The sequence below is a fragment of the Suricata suricatta genome, chromosome 6, assembly GCF_006229205.1.
Source record: "Suricata suricatta isolate VVHF042 chromosome 6, meerkat_22Aug2017_6uvM2_HiC, whole genome shotgun sequence".
Lineage (NCBI taxonomy): Eukaryota > Metazoa > Chordata > Mammalia > Carnivora > Herpestidae > Suricata > Suricata suricatta.
This window is the reverse complement of record NC_043705.1, coordinates 12,711,073-12,731,259: the sequence shown is the minus strand read 5'-3', so window position 1 is coordinate 12,731,259 and position 20,187 is coordinate 12,711,073. Positions and strand designations below refer to the sequence as shown.

Here is a 20,187-nt window from a genome sequence, read left to right as displayed (position 1 = left end):
CAGCCTCCAGAACTGTGGAAAATAAGTTTCAGTTGTTGATAAGCCTCCCAGCCTGTGGTATTTTGCTATGGCAACCTAAAGGGGCTAAAACAGGCAAGTCATATTTTCCTAGGACTTTTCCTAGAAATTAGAGAATGTAGAAGAATGGTTGCGGGGAAAGGGGCACTGCAGTGAAGGATTAAATGACCCAGAAGAATCTGCTCCTCCTAAGTCTGAAACAGTAAGACTGAAGCAAAAGTTGAATCCAATGTTTGCTTTAGCTCAGTCTCCACCCCCAAGAGTACCTTTCCTGAGGTGTTATTTTTTTTTAACGCTTTGACGAAGAGAAAGAAACTTGTCCTTACTCATCATCATCATCTTTTTTTTTTTTTAAACAAAATAGGGATTTCAGTCCTTAAGTGCTTGCCAACTCCTGATAAAACTGGGCAAAACTAGACGATGTTGCTTTGGGAAAGTTCAACAATTTTAGCTTGACTCGGGCGATAACTGTTTATGTTGTGGAATTATTACATTTTAGAAATGCTGAAACACGCTAACTTGTTGAAGGGCATTAACAGTCCATTTACTGAACTTAGAGCCTGAAGTTTTGTCTAGTGGCCCTCAGACTGTGGGAGGGAGTCAAAGTTACCCGGTTCGTTTTCCCTCCAGGTGGGATGGAGGGTGACCTACGCTGTGCCTGGCCCTTGCTGATGGATGGTAAACGGAGAGTCCTGTGAAGCAGGCACAGCCGGGGAACCCAGAGTCACGTTCCTATGGCTACCTTTTCAGATACCTGTTCACATTTATCAGTAGTTGCAAAAGCAATCGTTATCTGAATAACCTTTAATTCAAGTAATCACTTACAGATAAAACCAAGTGAAACACCATGCATTTTGTGATTTAAAATAAAATGACTCTAGATCTGCTTCAGAGTTTGGAACAAATAGTCGGGGAGAAAACTCACAGGACTGTAAGCCTGCAGAGTTGACAGAGTGATTTTTCTTTTCAGGTAAATGGCTTAGAAAGCAGAAAAGAAACAACAGTTTCCACAACCACCAAGTACAGAATTTGCTTTGAAACTATTTAAAAAAACCACACACATTTGAGCAACAGTGAGGTAGTACAGGTCACCTGCTTCCATTTCTTCTCCAAAACATTCTTCTGAGCGTAACTGGCTTGCATAACACTTAAATGTAGTTTCAAAAAATAGACTCCTACATTAATCTAAAGTCTGGATTTTATGGCTGCACTTTTACATAAAACAACACGCTTCCCTGTGATGCTTGCGAAAGCTGGGGGGCTCTCGTCATGTACCTCCAGAAAGAAGAGAAAAGAATCTTACAAGCTCTCTATTTTATAGTCAGTCATGAACTTAAAAGCTATGAGGGAGGGAGGGGAAGGGAGAAAATTTTATAGAGGCTTTCCTACTATACCTAAGGTTACCTACATCAGGAAGTCTCATTTGAGGAGGTCTAAGTTCGGAAGTTTAACTCACAATTAGCTACCCTTCATCACTTTCTGCCCAGGTTGAAGTTTTTTAAATTTAGTATGAAATGAACTTCAGTTGGAAGATTTTCCACATGCGTTTTAGTTATAGTTTCTCTCCAGTGTGAGTCCTCTGGTGATTGGTAAGGGATGAGCTCTGACTAAAAGCCTTCCCACATTCCTTACATTTATAAGGCTTCTCTCCTGTATGAATCCTCATGTGTGTCATGAGGGAGGAACTCTGTCGGAAGGCTTTCCCACATACTTTACAGTTAAACGGTTTCTCTCCAGTATGAATTCTCTGGTGCTGAATGAGAGCTGAGCTTTGGTTGAAGGCTTTTTCACAGTCATTACATTTATAAGGTTTCTCTCCAGTATGAATTTTTCGATGAGTATTAACTGCTGAGTGGGAACTGAAGGCTTTTCCACATTCTTTACAGTTGTACGGTTTCTCTCCGGTATGGATTCTGTTGTGTATATTAAGTCGTGAAATCCAAGAGAAGGCCTTCCCACATTCGTTGCATTTGTAGGGTTTTTCTCCTGTATGAATTCTTTGATGCTGTATCAGAGCAGAGCTTTGGCTGAAGGCTTTCCCACATTCTTTACATGCATAAGGTTTCTCGCCAGTGTGAATTCTCTGATGTATAATAAGGGCTGAGTGGTAACTGAATACTTTCCCACACTCATTGCAATTAAAGGGTTTCTCTCCAGTATGAATTCTGTGATGTCTGCTTAGCCGTGATATTGAGGTAAAGGCTTTCCCACACTGACTACATTCGTAAGGTTTCTCTCCAGTGTGAATCCTGTGATGCTGAATGAGAGAGGAGCACTGGCTAAAGGCTCTCCCACATTCATTACATTTATAGGGCTTTTCTCCAGTATGGATCCGTTGGTGGTTATTCAGGGATGAACTTCCTTTAAATGTCTTGCCACACTCGTTGCATTTATAGGGTCTCTCTCCAGTGTGCATTCTCTGATGTCCGATGAGAGAGGTGGTGAAACTGAAGGCTTTCCCACATTCGCTGCATATGTAAGGCTTCTCTCCCGTGTGAACTCTCAGGTGCTGAGTGAGAGACGAGCTTTGGCTGAAAGCTTTCCGACATTCCTTGCACTTATACAGCTTCTCTCCAGTGTGGATCCTCTGGTGTTTACTCAGGGAAGAACTGTGGAGGAAGATTTTCCCACAGAGGTTACATTTGTAACATTTGCGCACTGTGTTGACTCCCAGCTGTTTAAACAGCACGGAATACTGCTGCGAACGGGGTTTCCTTCCTCTGGAAACGAGTCTGGGTTTTCTAATCAGGGAGGACTTGAGGCTGAGATTTTTCCCCAGCTCAATACTCATAAAGCTCCTCTCCCTCAGGTATGTGTTCCTGATGGCAACTAAGACTTTCCGGAAAGGCTTGTTCTTTTTGCCTGGCTGCTTCTCTAGCTTGTCCTCATTTATGTGGGTTTTCCCCAACTTGAAGTCAAAAGCACCGTCACCTAGGAGTTTATGCATTACTGCCTGATTGTCTTCTTTAGAAACTGCAGTTTCAAACATGCTCTCCCATCCTAAAATAAAGAAAACGGATTAAGTCTCCCTTGCACAGAAGATAAAGAGAAGTGCTATCAAAATATACAAGGATTGCTAGCAAGCACACCCTTAGATTCTTAGGAAAGGCATGGGGAGAAAGAAGGGGAAGGGAAAGAAGGAGGGTGGGAGACAGGCCTGGGCGGAGGAGTGTGAGGAAAGCTGCACGTAGGTGAGCTGAGGAGCTCAGAGAAGCCCCTCCAACAAGAGGAGCCAGGCCCACTCTAGTGACAAAGCTCAGGTCGGGAGGGTCCAGGGCACTGGTGAGTGCAGCACATTGTGCTATTCCTCAGCTTCCTCTCCCAAGGCAGCCACCACCGCCCTCGAGGTAAGTCCAAGAGAAGACTGCAGAGGGGCTAGAAGTAAAAACTGGAAGAGCTACTGGCCCTAAGAAGCTCTCTGAAACACAGCGCCTCCATCAGTGCTGTTCTGGAACTCATGTGAGGGCTATTTGAGGTGTCAGGATGGACATTTACTCACTCACTCAAGCAGTATTCACTGAGTGCCCACCATGCACAGGTCAAGATCAGGATTATGGGGTACGTATCCGAAAGAATCCAGTTTTCACAAGGTTTACATTCTAGCAGTGGGATATTGACAATGACTAACTGACCAAATAAACTAGGGATGATGAGAACTAAGAAAACAAACAAAAACAAGGTGATGTGCAATAAGAGTATACAGCCCACATGATAAGGAAGTAAAATTAAAGAGGAGATCCAGGGACTCCAGGATGGCTGTTGGTTAAGCATCTGACTTGATTTCAGCTCAGGTCATGATCCTACGATGCGTGATATCACGCACTGCATAGGCGGTCTGCACTGTCAGTCCAGAGCCTGCTTGGGATTCTCTCTCTCCCTCTCTGCACCCACCCACCAGCCCTGCTCACACCTGCTCTTTCTCTCAAAACAAACAAACAAACAAAATGAGATCTAAATAACAAGAGCTAGCCATGTAAAAATGTGGCTAGAAAGATTATTCCAGTCAGGAAGAACAGCTAGCACAAAAGCCCTAAGGCGAGAGTAACCTCTGAGTGTTCGGGGAGCCTAGAGAAGGCCGGTGTAGCCTAAGCTGGAACAAGAAGACGGTGTGACCGGGTGAGGAAAGGGGAAGGCAGGAGCCTTATCACGTGGGGTCTTGTAAGATGGATACAAAGACCTTTGAAATTTCTTCTGAGGATCACTGGGGTTTGAGGAGTCATGGCAGTTTTGTTTAAAAAGGATCATGGAGCGCCTGGGTGGCTCATCAGTTAAGCCCCCGACTTTAGCTCAGGTCATGGTCTCACAGTTCGCTGGTTTGAGCCCAGAGTCGGGCTCTGTGCTGACAGCTCACTGGAGCTTGCTTTGGATTCCGTGTCTCCCTCTCTCTCTGCCACGATCCTGTTTGTGCTTTGCCTCTCTCAAAATAAATAAACATTAAAAAACCATTTTTTAAAAATAAAAAGGATCACGATGGTGTGTGGCACATGGATTGTAATTGGGGGTGGGGGAAACGGGCAGACACAGAGCAGCCACTTAGGAGACGGGATGGATGTGCACTGGCAAGGCGTGGGAGGTGGGCACATTCGTGATGTTCTCAAGGCAGAGATGCCAAGTGTCTTCACCTATGAACAGGATGTACAGAGCAGGTGAAAGAGAGGACTCAAGGACGACGTCTAGCTTGTGGCCTGGGCAGCTCCATGGAGACTGGTGCCGTCTAACGATATGGGGCATACTGGAAGAGGAGTACATGCTTGAGAAGAATTTTCAGTCCACTTTTTGATCACTTAGGATACAGTGGAATCACTGCTTCAAAAAGAATGAATGTATTTTATGAAAGAGCTTTTATTTTAACTTAAAAGAAGATATGTAATCATTGTAAGAAAATTGAAGAAAACACAAAAATAGAGTTCACCCATAAACACAACATACAAATATAATTATTGCTAGATATGGAATTTTGCTCATCAGAATTTTGGGGGATATGAGAAAACACTTTTACTTAAAAAATAAAAATGAGTTGAAACTACACTGCCCCTTACCCCCTCTTTAAAAAAAAAATTGTGGGCTTCTCTCCATGTCAACAAATGAAGGTTGATGCCATCATGTTTTTTAGTTTTTTTTAATGTTTATTTATTTTTGAAGGAGAGAGAGAAGAGCATGAGCGGGGGAGAGGCGGAGAGAGAGGTAGACATAGAATCTGAAGCAGGTGCCAGGCTCTGAGCTGACAGCCCAGAGCCAGACACGGAGCTCAAACTCAGATGGTGGGATCATCACCAGAGCCAAAGTCAGATGCTTACAACCAACTGAGCCACCCAGGCAGCCCAGCTGATGCCATTATTTTAATAGCAATGTAAGATTTCAAAGTCCAACATAATCATGATTTCATGACTCCCCTTCTGAGAGTCATTTAACTTTCCTGTCCCCAGTGATCCCTCATGTTACAACAAAACTTCTTTTATACTGCCTTTGCAACTCTGCACAATTACGGAATTCATTATTTCCTTAAGATAAATTTCCAAATTTGGAATTGATGTTAATAAAGTCAGGCCATCCTGAAGAAAGACTATGCCCGTCAAAATCCCGTTAAGGATACTCCAATATCATTCAGAGCAATAGGAAAACACTGGATACGTATTTCTTAATTTGGGTGAATATAGTCAAGGGGAAAATGGTATCTCCTTGCTTTAGTTTGTATTGCGTTGCTTATCATGAAGCTGAACAGGTTTTCAAAGAATCCTGGGTGAATTTCCAATTCACATTCCCTGCCATTTTAACAGGAACACTCATGCCTTTGTGCTGTAATTATTTACTGTCTATTAAATTATTATTTATATTATTGTGCTGTAATTATTTACTGTCTAGACAGTTTCTGTTTCTCATATTAAATCTTTGTATTCTACAGCCATAAAAGCAATCTTCATAATAGAAAAAAACTAGAAGCTAAAATTTCCAAAAGATTATTTAATAAAATATGGCTTACCAACACAATAGAGTTCTTTCAAAGAGGTGGGCCTCTACTTAATGAGGCCTGAATAAGTGAGGGATATTCACAGTTTAAAATACATCTATACATTTATACATTCTGAGGATACATATACTTTTTTATGTTTATTAATTTTTAAAAAAAATTTTTAACATTTATTCATTTTTGAGAGATAGAGTGCGAATGGGGGAGGGGCAGACAGAAAGGAAGACACAGAATCCGAGCAGGCTCCAGGCTTTGAGCTGTCAGCACAGAGCCTGACGCAGTGCTCGAACCTACAAGCAGTGAGATTATGACCTGAGCCAAAGTCGGGTGCTTAACTGGCTGAGCCACCCAGGTGCCCCTGTTTATTTATTTTTGAGACAGAGACAGAGTATGAGTCTGGGAGAGAGAGGGAGACACAGAGTCCAAAGCAGAATCCAGGATCTGAGCTGTCAGCACATAACCCAATGCAGGGCTCGAACCCACAAACCATGAGATCATGACCTGAGCCGAACATGGATGGATGCTTAACAGACTGAGCCACCCAGGCACCCCGAGAATATGTGTAACTGTTTCTCTCTCTTTCTCTCTGGGTTTCTTTCTCCCTCATGCAAAAGTACACTCAAACAAACATTCACAGCCTGAAAGGATAAACAGTAAAATATCAACAAAGGTTTATCACGGTTGGTTGGCAAAATTTCAACCTTTCTTCTCTTTTTTACAGTACCATGTATATCCTGCGTACATTAAAGTAGCTAATTTTTTTTTAATGCTTGCAAAAGACAAACACAGCCAATTTGATACTAATGATTTCTTTGCCAACCAGAAAGCTCAGAGACAAATCTGAAACTCACTCACAGCTACCATTCTGGTCCTTACCACAAACATATTTATTTTCTAAGGTTCTGACTGAACTTCCATTTTATCTTATCATTATTCTTACAGTTAGCTTCCTTCAATTGTTGATAAAATGTGGCAGAATATATGTTAGTGTGTAGTGGAAAAAAAGAATCCTAGAAGTAAAAAGAAAAAAAGACTTGGCTCTTCAAAGGGCCCTATGAAGCCAAAAAACAATATTAAAACAAAACTCCTTCATACAACCTAATGAATCTTATGAAACCCAAAAATAAGGAGAATATCCCAGAATATTCTAGACAGAAAACCCAAACAAAGGGAAAAGCCAATTCCTACACAGAAACAGGAGGGAAATAAACTAACAGAGGACTTTTTACCAATAACACTCAATGCTCAACTCTAGAGCAAAGTGTGAAGGAAAAAAATTGATAACAGAACTCCAGATCTATAATTCTCACAAGAGAGATCAGAGGATTGATTTTTAGATCTGCACAAACACAGCCCACACGAACCTTTCTAAAAACATTATTCAGGAAAATAGTCCAGTCAAACCAAAAGGAAAACTCTGAAGACAAGGCTCGTGAATGGAATCACGAGACTCCGCTGATGCACGAGGCCTGTGTCGTGCCCGAGAGAAATAAATCCTGGATAAGTAGCAGAGCAAAGGAGAAACCCACCCTCTGGTGCTAGAATCAAAGACGAAATAGAAGAAAAGCAAACAAACACCAACAAAACAAAACAAAGCAAAAATAAAAACCCCACCTCCGAGTAACAACAAAAACAAAGAAAAAGCAGAAGAGCAAGTACGAGTTTATGGAGCCGGCAACCCGCAGGCGTTTGAGAGACTTCGAGGTGTGTCCCAGCAGCCAGGGTCGGAACACGGTATTTTTAATATCTTCCCACAAAAGATTTAGGAGAATGCTGTGTTGAGTACCTGGTAAACCTTCTGCCTAAACTGGATTTATCACCGTTTTGCTACCGCTGCTTTCTCTCTCTCTCATGTAGTTCATAAATACATATACATCTGCTTTTTGTTTTTAGCTGAACCATATATATACAGTAAGTTGCAGACCAAAAAAGTCAAACAAAAATGCAAGATGGAGCGATGGGGGATGTATCGTACCGACAGAAGATTTGTTCAAATCACAAAGAGAAGATAACTTAAGAAAATAATCAGTCCAAGGGTGCCCGGGTGGCTCTTTCAGTCTCTCTCTTTAAAAAACAAACATTTAAAAATATATTTTCAATTACAAATGACGGCTGGTACAAGTGGGGCCCTCCTGGGAGAATTCAACTCTCCCTCCGAACCTCCGACTCAAGGACTCTAAAAGGTGTAGAGAGAGAGGCCATGCCTGTCCCAGCACGTCCCAGCTGGCCTGGCACACCGAGGAGGGCCCTGGTCAGTGGCTCCTGAGCACAGGCTCCGCACTGAGCGGCAGCACCCAGGTGGTGAGAAAATGCTACGGTCATTTCCCAAGCCCAGTCACTCACCTACACAGGGGCCTTGAGAAACGCCACTTTCCACCATCCAGGGGTCTTCCCCTTGCTGTAACTGGAAGATAACCTTTGGTTTGGAAAACAGAATTCCTGTTCATGAGCAAAGAGAAGAGAATGAGTCCGTGATGTAGATGTGAGCGACCATCCTGGCACCCACATCCAGCCGCACGGGCTCCAGGGCAGGGGACAGTCGTTCTGAGAGGGCCTGACGTTCCTGTCGCAGAGGACGGCCGGGGGACGGTGTGAGGAAGAACGGCAGGGCACTGGCCGTGCGCTCCTCCACACTGGGACCTCCTGGGAGATCCAGGGGGACAGAGCTGGGGGCAAAAGACCTGCAAAGGCACACAAAGAATGCCCGTGACCCACTCTACCAAACCCAGAGCTCTGCTGGCAGTGGATGGGGACAGCAACCCTGGCCACACCCTCCAAGTGTCCTCCTCAGGGAGGGCACCCAGATGCTCCCCCGGCAGGTTCTACATCACCAGGGGAGGTCCTCACCCAGCGAGACCAGGGTGCCGTAGTTCTCCAGCATCACCTCCCGGTACAGGCTTCTCTGCGCAGGGTCCAGGCACAGCCACTCGTCCCGGCTGAAGACCACGGCCACGTCCCTGAACGTCACGGACTCCTGCAACGGCAAACCCACCCCTGCTCACCCAGGTCCATCGCCCCAAAGGGATGACTGAGCAGCCGGTCACCATGCAGATCTTGAGCAACTTGAGCCAAATACTTCTCCACCACCTCATGTGACTGAGCGCATGTCTATCACATACCTCTGTGCCTCCAGGAAGGTGAGGCACAGAGACCAAACAAGAGAAGCACTTGAAATCATTCCATTACATCACAACAATAGAAACACGGAACCTGAGGCGTGGACATGTATGACCAGTGATACCGAACGCCCATTTTCCAGCGGAGACCTGAAGGTTGGGCTTTAGAAGGAGGCTCCAGCAACTCACTCGGGGAGGAACAGGTCAGCCTGGATACCGTCATCGCCTCGGGCCTTCTCTGTGTCCTGGGCCAGAGGACACAGGCGTTCACAGGCACGGCTTTGCCAGGGGAGGGCCCAGAACAGGGGGTGCAGGACCCTTCAACAAGAGCCAGGTGAGAAGCTTGTGGGTGGGACGCTCCCTCCCCGCCCCGGAAGCCTCTGTTCTGCCTTTCTCTTGCTGCCTACATCACAAGTCACCTCTCTTAACCCCCTTTCTCTTCCTATTAAAAAGTCTTTTCTGGGTGCGGGGGAGCCTGGGTGGCTCAGCTGGTCAAGTGTCCGACTCTTGGTTCGGGCTCAGGTCATAATCTCAACCATAATACTCTGGTTCCTGGGTTCCAGCCCTGAGATGGGCTCTGGCTGACAGTGTGGAGCCTGCTTGGGAGTCTTGCCTCTCCCTCGCTCTCTGCCCCTCACCCACTCGCTCTCTTTCTCAAAATAACTATAAAAAAAAAATCCTTTCTTTTAAAAGTGAATGAGAAAAGGTCAATAAGCAAAAGGAAAAGAAATGTTCATCTAACTTTCTAACACCGCAGACAAGTTTTGCTAACTTCTTCCTGTATATATGTATGTATGTCTCTCAGAACGTTTGACTTGCTAATATGGCCCTAGGTTTAAACAAAAATAAAATATTATACAGACATAACTGCATCCCACTCAACATTTTTTACTTGTATAGATGAACTGGCTTACTTAACTCATCTACTAGCAGTCATTTACGTTGTTTCCGCTTTTGTAACTCTCAAAATGCTGGACTGCTGGAAAAGTGTGCACAACTAATTCCTCAGGACACATTTCTAGAGGCGGAAGTGTCCGGTCACAGCTTCCTTTCTCTTTACCATCCCTCGAAACCCAGAAATGAGGCCGCAATGGTAGACACTCTCTGACCTGTAAGGGCAAACGCCAATTAGAAATAAGCAGCTGCTGGCAATAAGGGAGACGACTCTCACTCCCTCCCCTCCTTTAACATTTTCTGAGTTTCTTGCTCAGTCCTTTCACATACGCCAGTCCCCACTTCTGCAGGCAGGATAGGTTCTAGGACCCCCAGAAGATGCTAAATCTTGGATAGTATAATACCCTATGTACGCTGTTTCTTTCCCATCAATACAAACCTATGATCAAGTTTAATTCATAAACTCGGCACAGTAAGAGATAACAGCAACTAACGATAAAATAGAACAATTATAACAATATGCTGTAGCAAAAAGTATGTGAATGTGGCGTCTCCCTCTCAAAACATCTTACTGTCCCGTACGTACCCTTCTTCTGCTTGTAATACCGTCACCAGCTAGACCCCAAGACCTGACCTTGAGTGCCCACTGACCTTGGTCCCACATTTTCCCTTAAACTCTTTCCAGCCTCTCTCTGAACTCAGGCAAATGGCAAGCAAAACCGCCCCTCCAGCAATAGCGACCGACCACCCTGGGAGACCTCCAGCCCGCCCACATCTCCCAGACCAGCTTGAGCTTAACTCCCTCCCTCCCGCCTGCACACGGACTATGGGGTGTCCTCTGGAATAACCAACAATTACCTTCACCTCATTAGAATAGTCCAATCTCCACCCGAGGAGGAGCTCCCGCCTCATGTACCTAACATACGAGGTGTGTATAGGCCTGTTTCCTTGAGGTGCACGCTTCACCTCGTGCCCGCCTCTACACACCCCTATGTGCTGCGGCAAGGATCCCTTTTTATTTTTAAAAAATATTTTTAATGTTTTTTATTTTTGAAAGACAGAGAGAGACAGAATGAGCAGGGGAGAATCAGAGAGAGAGGAAGATACAGAATCTGAAGGAGGCTCCAGGCTCTGAGCTGTCAGCACAGAGCCTGACGCGGGGCTCGAACCCACGAACCGTGAGATCATAACCTGAGCCGAGGTTGGAAGCTTAACCGACTGAGCCACCCAGGCGCCCCAAGTGTCCCCTTTTTAAATATTCCCCTCAACCCTCAATGAAAGGAACCCGTCCACCCTGGCTTGGGGAGTCATAACTTTGGAAGTTGTTCTCCATGATCTCCTTATTTGCTGCCGATAAAGTTTCCTTAGTGCCACATCTCCCCTGGTGTAGCTTCTCTCTGTGCCTTGCCCGGGAGCGAACTCGCGGTGGTCTGGTTACAACATAAAATGCCTCCATGAGATGAAGAGAGAACGGTGCAGGCTCTGTGCTTTGCGACGCATCCCACACTGCCTTTCTGACCTTGGGATGATGATGGGTCAGAAGGCGGGTCATCTTGTAGCTGAAACCGCAGCGAGGGAAACTATAGATGGTGGCACTGCCTGAGTCTTTTCAATGCCTCATGACCTCACGGTACGTGTTGGGCACTTTCAGTGCAGAGCCTGCTTGGGACTCTCTCCCCTTCTCTCTCTGCCCCTCCTCTGCTCACTCTCCTTCTCAAAATAAGTAAACTTTAAAAAATAAGCCACTTGCCAGTCTCATAACCCAGGACCATTTTCTCAAGGACCTGGCAGCCATCTCCTTGAACATGCTGATCTGTCTCCCGGGAAGAGGCGGGCCTAACTTGTCACCTGACAAACTTCCAGGCTGGGTTGCAGCCACTGAACTCCATGAGTGAGCCTTGTGTCTTCGCAATCCCTTTAGGGGATTGTCTGTGATGTACATTACATTCTGGCTAAATGCTTATTTAACAATAAAAGTATTTTCTTTCTCTTCTGCCTTTATGGAGAGGTATTCTGGGAGGAATCTGTTTTCAATTCTATTTCCCTAAGTGCCACAAAAGGACAAAGGGAAGAAAACATTGTGGAAGGAAGACTCATTTCCCTGAATCCGTTCCCCAAGACCACCGCCCAGCGGTGCTTTCTTTTCCTTTTACATCTTTCTTTCCTTGTCCTCATCTATAGGAGCCTGGTCCTGCTTGTAAGCCCCAAATCGCCCGATACAGGTGACCCTTGAACAACCTGGGTTGAACTGTGCAGGTCCACATATGTATTTTTTTCAATAAATATGGCACTGTAAATGTATTTTCTCTTCCTATAATTGTGTTAATAACATTTTCTTTTCCCTAACTTACTTTATTGTAAGACCACAGCATATAATACATACACCATACAAAGTATGTGCTAATCGGCCGTTATTGGTAAAGCTTCCAGCCAACATTAGTTAAGGTTTTTGGAGGAGTCAAAAGTTATATGTGGATTTCCCATTTGCAACAATGTGGATGGAGCTAGAGTGTTTAATGCTAAGGGAAATAAGTCAGTCCAAGAAAGACAAATATATGATTTCACTCATCTGTGGAATTTAAGAAACAAGACCAATGAACACGGGGGAAGGGAGGAGAAAAAGAGGGAGGCAAACCACAAAAGCCTCGTAACTATGGAGAACACACTGAGGGTTGACGGAGGAGGTGGGCAGAGGATGGGCTAAATGGGCGATGGGGCATAGGTGATAGGAGGGCACATGTCGTGAGCACCGGGTGTTTTATGTTAGGGATGAATCACTAAATTCTACTCATGAAACCAATATTACACCCTAGGTTAACTAACTAGAATCTGAATAAAAACTTAAAGTTGTATGCAGATTTCTGGGGGGCCTGGGGGCACAGGAAGGGTCAGAGCCTGAGCTCTATTAGAGCAGACAGCTAGTTAGGTTCTAATGGATACCTGGAGGCCAGCTATCAGGAAAGTCAGAGGCCTGTCCTGGCAGCACTCCACAAGACGCCAGATCAAACCAGACAGGCCCAAGATGGCGGATTCCATGATGGGAAGCCTGTGACCAAATTAGGAAGAAAAAGCTTGAAACCCTGAATTCCTGCCCCAAGCAGAATATCCCTAGGTAATTATGAATAAAAGACAAAAACCCAGGGGCGCCTGGGTGGCTTGGTCGGTTAAATGTCCAGCTTTGCTTAGGTCATAATCTCACAGCTCGTGGGTTCAAGCTGTTCTGACAGCTCAGAGCCTGGAGCCTGCTTCAGATTCTGTGTCTGCATCTTTCTCTGCCCCTCCCCCATTCATGCTCTCTGTCTTTAAAAAATGAATAAAAGCTAAAAAAAAAAAAGAGAAAGAAACCCAAACCCCAGGATGCAAATCTTCTCTGCTCTTATCTTGTGAGTATACTTTTCGTTCTCATAAACTTTCCTGCTGTTGTCACTCACGCAATGTGTTGTGTGTCTGTCCTTGAATTCCTTATTGAAACAAGACCAAGAAATTTCAGCGACTCCTTCAGGAGGGGCTGGGTCAAGGTAACACTTAAACCCCTGCATTGTTCAAGAGTCAACAGTACTAGGACATATGCCTGACCACACTTGCTGATTCAGAGGTCTTCTTTCTTGGAACTTCCTAGAAAGTCACCTGGACCAGGGACTACTGTAGTTGATTGGCCCTCAGTGCCTGAGGGTAAAGCCCATACATTTTCTCTTTGAATTCCTAATGTTATAGAAAGAATTATCTGACTTCCCCAAGTTTTCGCCCTTTATAGGGAAAAACCATACCTAGATCCCACACAGACCTCAGTGTGGGGCATTGGCTTGGGCCTGGGGGCACCATTCAATTCCTAATCAATGGTGAAATGGGGAATTCACAAGGAGACTGGAGGTCCCATCCTGGGCTTCTAGGCCTCGCTGCCTCAGAAACCTCAAGAGTGGATTACACGTGATCCTAATTGTGATCATGACCTCTGAACCTGGAAGGCAGTTCGAGAAAAAAGCCTCCATTAAAGACCACCCTACTAAATAACGATTGGGCCAATCAGGCAATTAGAGAAGAAATTTAAAAATATATGGAAACAAATGAAAACAGAAAGCCAGATGCAAAAATACTCAACAAGATCCTAGTAAATTAAATTCATCAAGTGGAATTCATTCCTGGGTTACAGGACTGGTCCAATATTTGCAAAACCATCAATGTGATACATCACATTAACAAAAGAAAAAATAAAAACCATATGATCCTGTCAATAGATGCAGAAAAAGCATTTGGCAAAAATACAGCATCCTTTCTTAATAGAAGAAACCCTTGAGAAAGTCAGGATAGAAGGAACTTACTTAAACATCATAAAAGCCATTTACAAAAAGGCCACACCTAATGTCATCCTCAATGTGCAAAAACTGAGAGCTTTCCCCCTGAGATCAGGAACACGACAGGGGTGCCCACTCTCACCACTGTTGTTTAACATAGTGCTGGAAGTCCTAGCATCAGTGATCAGACAACAAAAGGAAATAAAAGGCATCAGAATTGGCAAGGAAGAAGTCAAACTTTCACTTTTCGCAGATGACATGATACTCTACATGGAAAACCTGACCGACTCCACCAAACGTCTAGTAGAACTGATCCGTGAATTCAGCAAAGTCGCAGGGTACAAAATCAACATACAGAAATCGGTTGCATTTTTATACACCAATAACGAAGCAACAGAAAGAGAAATCAAGAAACTGATCCCACTCACGATTGCATGAAAAACCATAAAATACCTAGGAATAAACCTAACCAAAGATGTAAAAGATCTGTAGGCTGAGATCTACAGAAAACTTCTGAAGGAAACTGAAGAAGACACAAAGAAATGGAATAACATTCCATGCTCGTGCACTGAAAGAATAAATATTGTTAAAATGCTAATACTACCCAAAGCAATCTACACATTCAGGCAATCCCAATCAAAATTGCACCATCATTCTTCTCAAAGCTAGAACAATCCTAAAATTTGTATGTAACCACAAAAGACCCCGTTTAGCCAAAGTAATATTGAAGAAGAAAACCAACACGGGAGGCCTCACAATCCCAGACTTTAGCCTCTACTACAAAGCTGTCTTCATCAAGACAGTATGGCATTGGCACAAACACAGACACATAGACCAATGGAATAGAATAGAGAACCCAGAACTGGGCCCACAAGTGTACGGCCAATTAATTTTTGACAAAGCAGGAAAGAGTATCTGATGGAAAAAAGACTGCCTCTTTAGCAGGTGGTGCTGGGAAAACTGGACAGCAACATGCAGAAGAATGAAACTAGACCACTTTCTTACACCATACACAAAATAGGCAATTGATGGAATGGGAAATGATATTTGGAAATGACATATCAGATAAAGGTATAGTATCCAAAATCTACAAGGAACTCACCAAACTCCATACCCAAAAAACAAACAACCCAGGGAAGAAATGGGCAGAAGACATGAACAGACACTTCTCCAAAGAGGACATCCAGATGGCCTACAGGCACATGAAACGATGCTCAACATCACTCATCATCAGGGAAACACAAATCAAAACCACACTGAGATACCACCTCACACCAGTCAGAGTGGCTAAAATGAACAAATCAAGAGACTATAGATGCTGGCGAGGGTGTGGAGAGACGGGCACCCTCCTACACTGTTGGTGGGAATGTAAACTGGTGCAGCCGCTCTGGAAAACAGTATGGAGGTTCCTCAAAAAACTATCCATAGAACTCCCTTATGACCCAGCAATAGCCCTGCTAGGGATTTACCCAAGGGATACAGATACCCCAATGTTCATAGAGGCAGTCAACAATAGTCAAATCATGGAAAGAGTCTAAATCTCCACCAACTGACAAATGGATCAAGAAGATGTGGTTTATATATACAATGAAATACTACGTGGCAATGAGATAGAATGAAATCTGCCATTTGTAGCAACGTGGATGGACCTCGGGGTGTCATGCTAAGCGAAATAAGTCAGGTAGAGAAAGACAGATACTATAAGTTTTCACTCATATGTGCAACAGGAGAAACTTAACAGAGGACCATGTGGGAGGAAAAGGGAAAAAAATAGTTAATGAGAGGGAGGGAGACAAACAATAGAGACTTAAATACTGAGAACAAACTGAGGGCTGATGGGGGTGGGGGATAGGGGAAGGGTGGTGATGGGCATGGAGAAGGGCACTTGTGGGGGTGAGCGCTGGGTGTTATATGGAAACTAACTTAACAATAAACTATATTAACATACATATATATGTGTATATATATATGTGTGTGTGTGTGTGTGTGTGTGTGTATATATATATATATATATATATATATATATAAAGAAAATAAAAAAGCCTCCACTCACCTGAGCATGGGCTGGCAGCAACCTTGTGGCCATTTCTCCCTCCCTGCCACCCCTTCCGGAGAAGGCACCTGAAATGGAGAAAGAAACAGTGAGGTCAGTGAGGTCAGTCGGTCGGTCCTGTCTGTACTCCCACCCTCCTTACACCTAAGTGAGAAATCTCCACACACTGAGCACCCTGCAGAGAGAAGCCAGAGGGAACAAGGAAGCCCCAGCATTCCTGAGTTAGAGGGTCCGGGAGCACAGCCACCAAAACCAAGAGCGGCAGCAAGCATACTTCCAGTCCCCCGGCCTGCTGCCCTGCAGCCAGTGGTTTATGAATAAGGAGAAATCAAACTAAAGGATTAGCACCATCTGATGTACATGAACAGAGTAAAGGGGGCTCCCAGAGCTGTTCATTAATGAGAAATAACACATCTGCATTTAAATATGTGGGGCTGTACTATAATAATGTAATTATAATAAACATATTGTATCTAATGTAACATGCAATTATACATCATGCGTGACAACAAAGTACAATAACATGATAATTAAAATAATTCTTCACATAACATTTCAAGGAAATTGGAGTCCTTTTCAGGAAAAGCCAACCAAAAATTAGCCCTCTCTTCTCTTCCTCTTGGGAATTGCTTCCTTCATGAAGAGTTTTCAAACCTTAAATATAAATGGAAACATTACCCATCCACCTTTCTCTCCTGGCTCCAAAACACCACAAGGCTCGAAAGAAAGAGCATCACTGGCTAGAAATCTTAAAATTTAGAGAAAAGAGAAGGAACTCAGCAAAAGAACAAAATTAATCTAAACAGCAACAAAAAAGAGAACAGTCAAATCATCCGAGGATTCCCTCTGGGGAAAGTGCCAAACAAGCAAAGATGGCAAAAACTGATGAACACAAAGTTTAAACTCGGGGTGACGTGGGGTTGGGGGGGGGGGGGAGACCGACAAACGCTACCAGCAAAAAAACAGCCCCAGGATCCCCGGACCCTGAAACAGGGCAGAGCTTCCCGCAATCTCTGTTCTGGGGCCATTTCTCCAGGAGTTGTGCCCGAGGCTGGAGCTCAGGCGGTGACAGCTCCCATTTCCCGGGGTGGGAGGACGCGGGAGTGGAGACCTCCCCGGGCACCGCCTCCTACTCGGGCCGCGATCACCTGCTGAGGCCGCCGCAGCTCGGACGCCCGGAGCCGGGACTCGGCTGGGACTCGCGCCGCCGCCGGCCCTCTGCTCTGGCCCCGCCTTAGGAGCTGTACACCCCGGGCCCGCTCTCACCGGCAGCCGCCACCTGAGCCCGCCGCGACGGGGACTCCAAGCTGCGGACTGCACTGGAGACAAGCAAAATACCTAGCCTGGGGACATTTTTCGCCGCCGCCGCCAGGCCGCCGGGCGCAATCGCGCCTGCGCAGGAAAGAGCAAACGGGTGCCTCGGCTAAACCGCAGTGCTTTTCCTTTCGAACTATATTTCCCAGAAATCATCGCGGCAGGCCGGTCTACGGTGTCCGGGAAGGGCTAATAGCCGTAAGGTTGGAGAAAGTTTTGCTGCGAGCCTAGAAGGCCACATCCTTCTGCATCTCCAACCGCTTGTCCTCTCTAGCACCCTTTTTGGGAACAGTTTGTATGTATTTAAAAATATGGAAAATTAGCCGCTCGCTTCTACATATTCTTGGTTCCTGGAATGCAAAGATTAGGTTAGAGGCCAAGAGTAAGCATTATTACCAAACAGTTTGCAAACCCGGGAGTCTCAGTCTTGAGCTACAAACTGAAACACTCTCCAAGGTCTCTGCCCTTATCAAGGCTGGTCAGACTCAGGACCCAAACTGCAACTTCAGGAGCAGAGTGACAAGCACGATACAGCTCGCTTTTCTGAGCGGCTTCAGGATGTGGCAGCCCCAGGAAGAACACGATAAGACGTGTCACAGGGGTCTTTCTGCGAATATTGCTGAGTTTTGTACACCCTGTCACTTCAGGCTGTGCTGACTGGTTTTGTTTCTTGTGAACATTCAGCCTGAATAAAAGTCTAGTTTTTTTTCCCCTGACAATGAGGGACCCCATCTTGTCTGTTAGCTGTTGTTGTGTAAATATTGGGGTCTGTTGTTTTTAACTGAGAAAATCCATTTGACAAATTTTTGAATTTATAAAAATAATTATGTCTAAATTTCACAACCTAAAAAAGATATATTTTTTCAATTTAAAAAAATATTTATTTTTGAGAGACAGAAGAGAATGTGAGCACAGGAGGGTCAGAGAGAGAGGGAGACACAGAATCTGAAGCAGGCTCTGGGCTCTGAACTGTCAGCACAGAGCCCGATATGGGGCTCGAACCCACAAGCCGTGAGATCATGACCTGAGCCACAAACCATGAGGTCATTTCCTAAGCTAAAGTTGGAGGCTTAACCGACTGAGCCACCCAGCTGTCATGGTTCTTGTCTTTTTTAAGGGAATGACAGAGATACCAGTTAACTTCAGCTGTAAATGTTTTTAAATGTTTAAATGTATATGTTAAATATTTAATAGAGACCACCAGGCAAATGGAAACATGATATATGACTTCCTAGCCAGTCACAGAGTAAGCTTAAACTATATTCATTTAAGTCAATATTCTTTTTTAAATGTAAGTTATTTGATTTATTTTTGTAATTATATCTTCACAAAGTTGTCTTTTCACTGTTTTGTTAACCTGAAATCATACTGTGGTACACTAAAGTTGGTCACCTGGGGAACAGTTATTGTGTATTCAGTTTAACAGAAAAAGAAGGATATTTTGTCTGTTACGTAGTCTTTCACCATCCAATCATATTATAAATTTTTTTAATTTTAAAGTGAAAAATAACTTGGGCTGTTGAAAAAAGCAAAGTAATCTGCAATATGTCTCCCCTACAAGAGGGTACTTAGGTTTACAATTAACGGGAAAATCCTGTATCAGACTTCTGCAGGAGAGTTGTCAGCAGCCCTTATCCAGCCCTTACAAGAGACCTGGTAAGTACCTCTCCTGGGCAAGCGCACTTTCCACATCATGAAAATACAGGTCCCCACATATACATGATGATAGAAAATGAAATACAGTAAGTTAGATTTCTGAATTTCAGTTCTGAGTTTCCTTGTGAATACCGGTGGATAAGTGTGTGGACAGTAACACTACTCCAAGACATACAGACGGCAAAAAACATACTTGACAGTTTGAAAGGCAAGCAGCAAACAGCTAAAGTGGTGATTCCATCCTTGGTCAATGTCTCTCAGAACAGAGGTCTGTGATCTGGGCCACTGGTGCCTTGGGTCCTGGTAGAAAAGCCCTCCTTTTGGTGGGTGTCTTCACTCTCCCCAAGGCACTCAACTCTGAGACGGCATTATCTCCCGAAGGGTCAGGTCTGAGACTCCAAACACGGGAAGTCCCTTGGACCAGAAGGTTCGAGCTGTGCTGATGAGTAGGGGCTCATACCCTGGGGAACAAGGTGGCTTCAGGCAAGCCCCGCTCTCCTCCCCACCTAGAGCATCCCGGCACCCTGGGTCTACACCCCCCACCCTGAGCAGAGGCTGGTGCCGAGGCTCAGGACACAGGCTAGATGTGTGGGGAAGGAAACTTCCTGTGCTGGATGATGGAGAGCAGGGCTGCGGGTCCCATACCGCTATCCTGACTGGGACCTGCAGCCACACTACAATCTAATTAAGAATTTAAAATACATTATTTCAAAGAAGTTAAGCGGAAAAACCTGTTGTCTAACATATGCATTGAAAATAACAAGAATCAAATTGTGGTTCTTCCCCGCCCCCCACCAATTTTTTTTCTCTCTCTCTCTACTGCAAGGCCTAGAAGAAATAACAATTCAATGGCAATAAAATAAATTATGGTCTCTA

At 44.6% G+C, this 20,187-nt stretch overlaps 1 protein-coding gene and 1 pseudogene across 6 annotated transcripts; both read right to left on the bottom strand.

Annotated features, from left to right (window-relative positions):
• Positions 1 to 804: 804 nt before the first annotated feature.
• On the bottom strand, positions 805 to 17,740 carry ZNF879 (zinc finger protein 879). Of its 6 annotated transcripts, none has more exons than XM_029942137.1 (6): positions 17,608 to 17,715; positions 17,020 to 17,089; positions 16,342 to 16,409; positions 8,834 to 8,960; positions 8,330 to 8,425; positions 805 to 3,018 (listed from the first exon to the last, which is right to left on the bottom strand). In XM_029942137.1, the coding sequence occupies exons 2-6, from the start codon at positions 17,021 to 17,023 to the stop codon at positions 1,571 to 1,573; spliced, it is 1,743 nt and encodes a 580-aa protein (XP_029797997.1). In that variant the 5' UTR covers positions 17,024 to 17,089; positions 17,608 to 17,715; the 3' UTR covers positions 805 to 1,570. The 6 variants fall into 6 exon arrangements, with proteins under 6 accessions (XP_029797997.1, XP_029797999.1, XP_029798002.1 ...); XM_029942139.1 differs by lacking the exon at positions 17,608 to 17,715 and adding an exon at positions 17,490 to 17,589; XM_029942142.1 differs by lacking the exon at positions 17,020 to 17,089 and having other exon boundaries at positions 17,680 to 17,740.
• Positions 17,576 to 19,954, bottom strand: LOC115293350 (annotated as a pseudogene).
• Between the last annotated feature and the right edge of the window lie 233 nt (positions 19,955 to 20,187).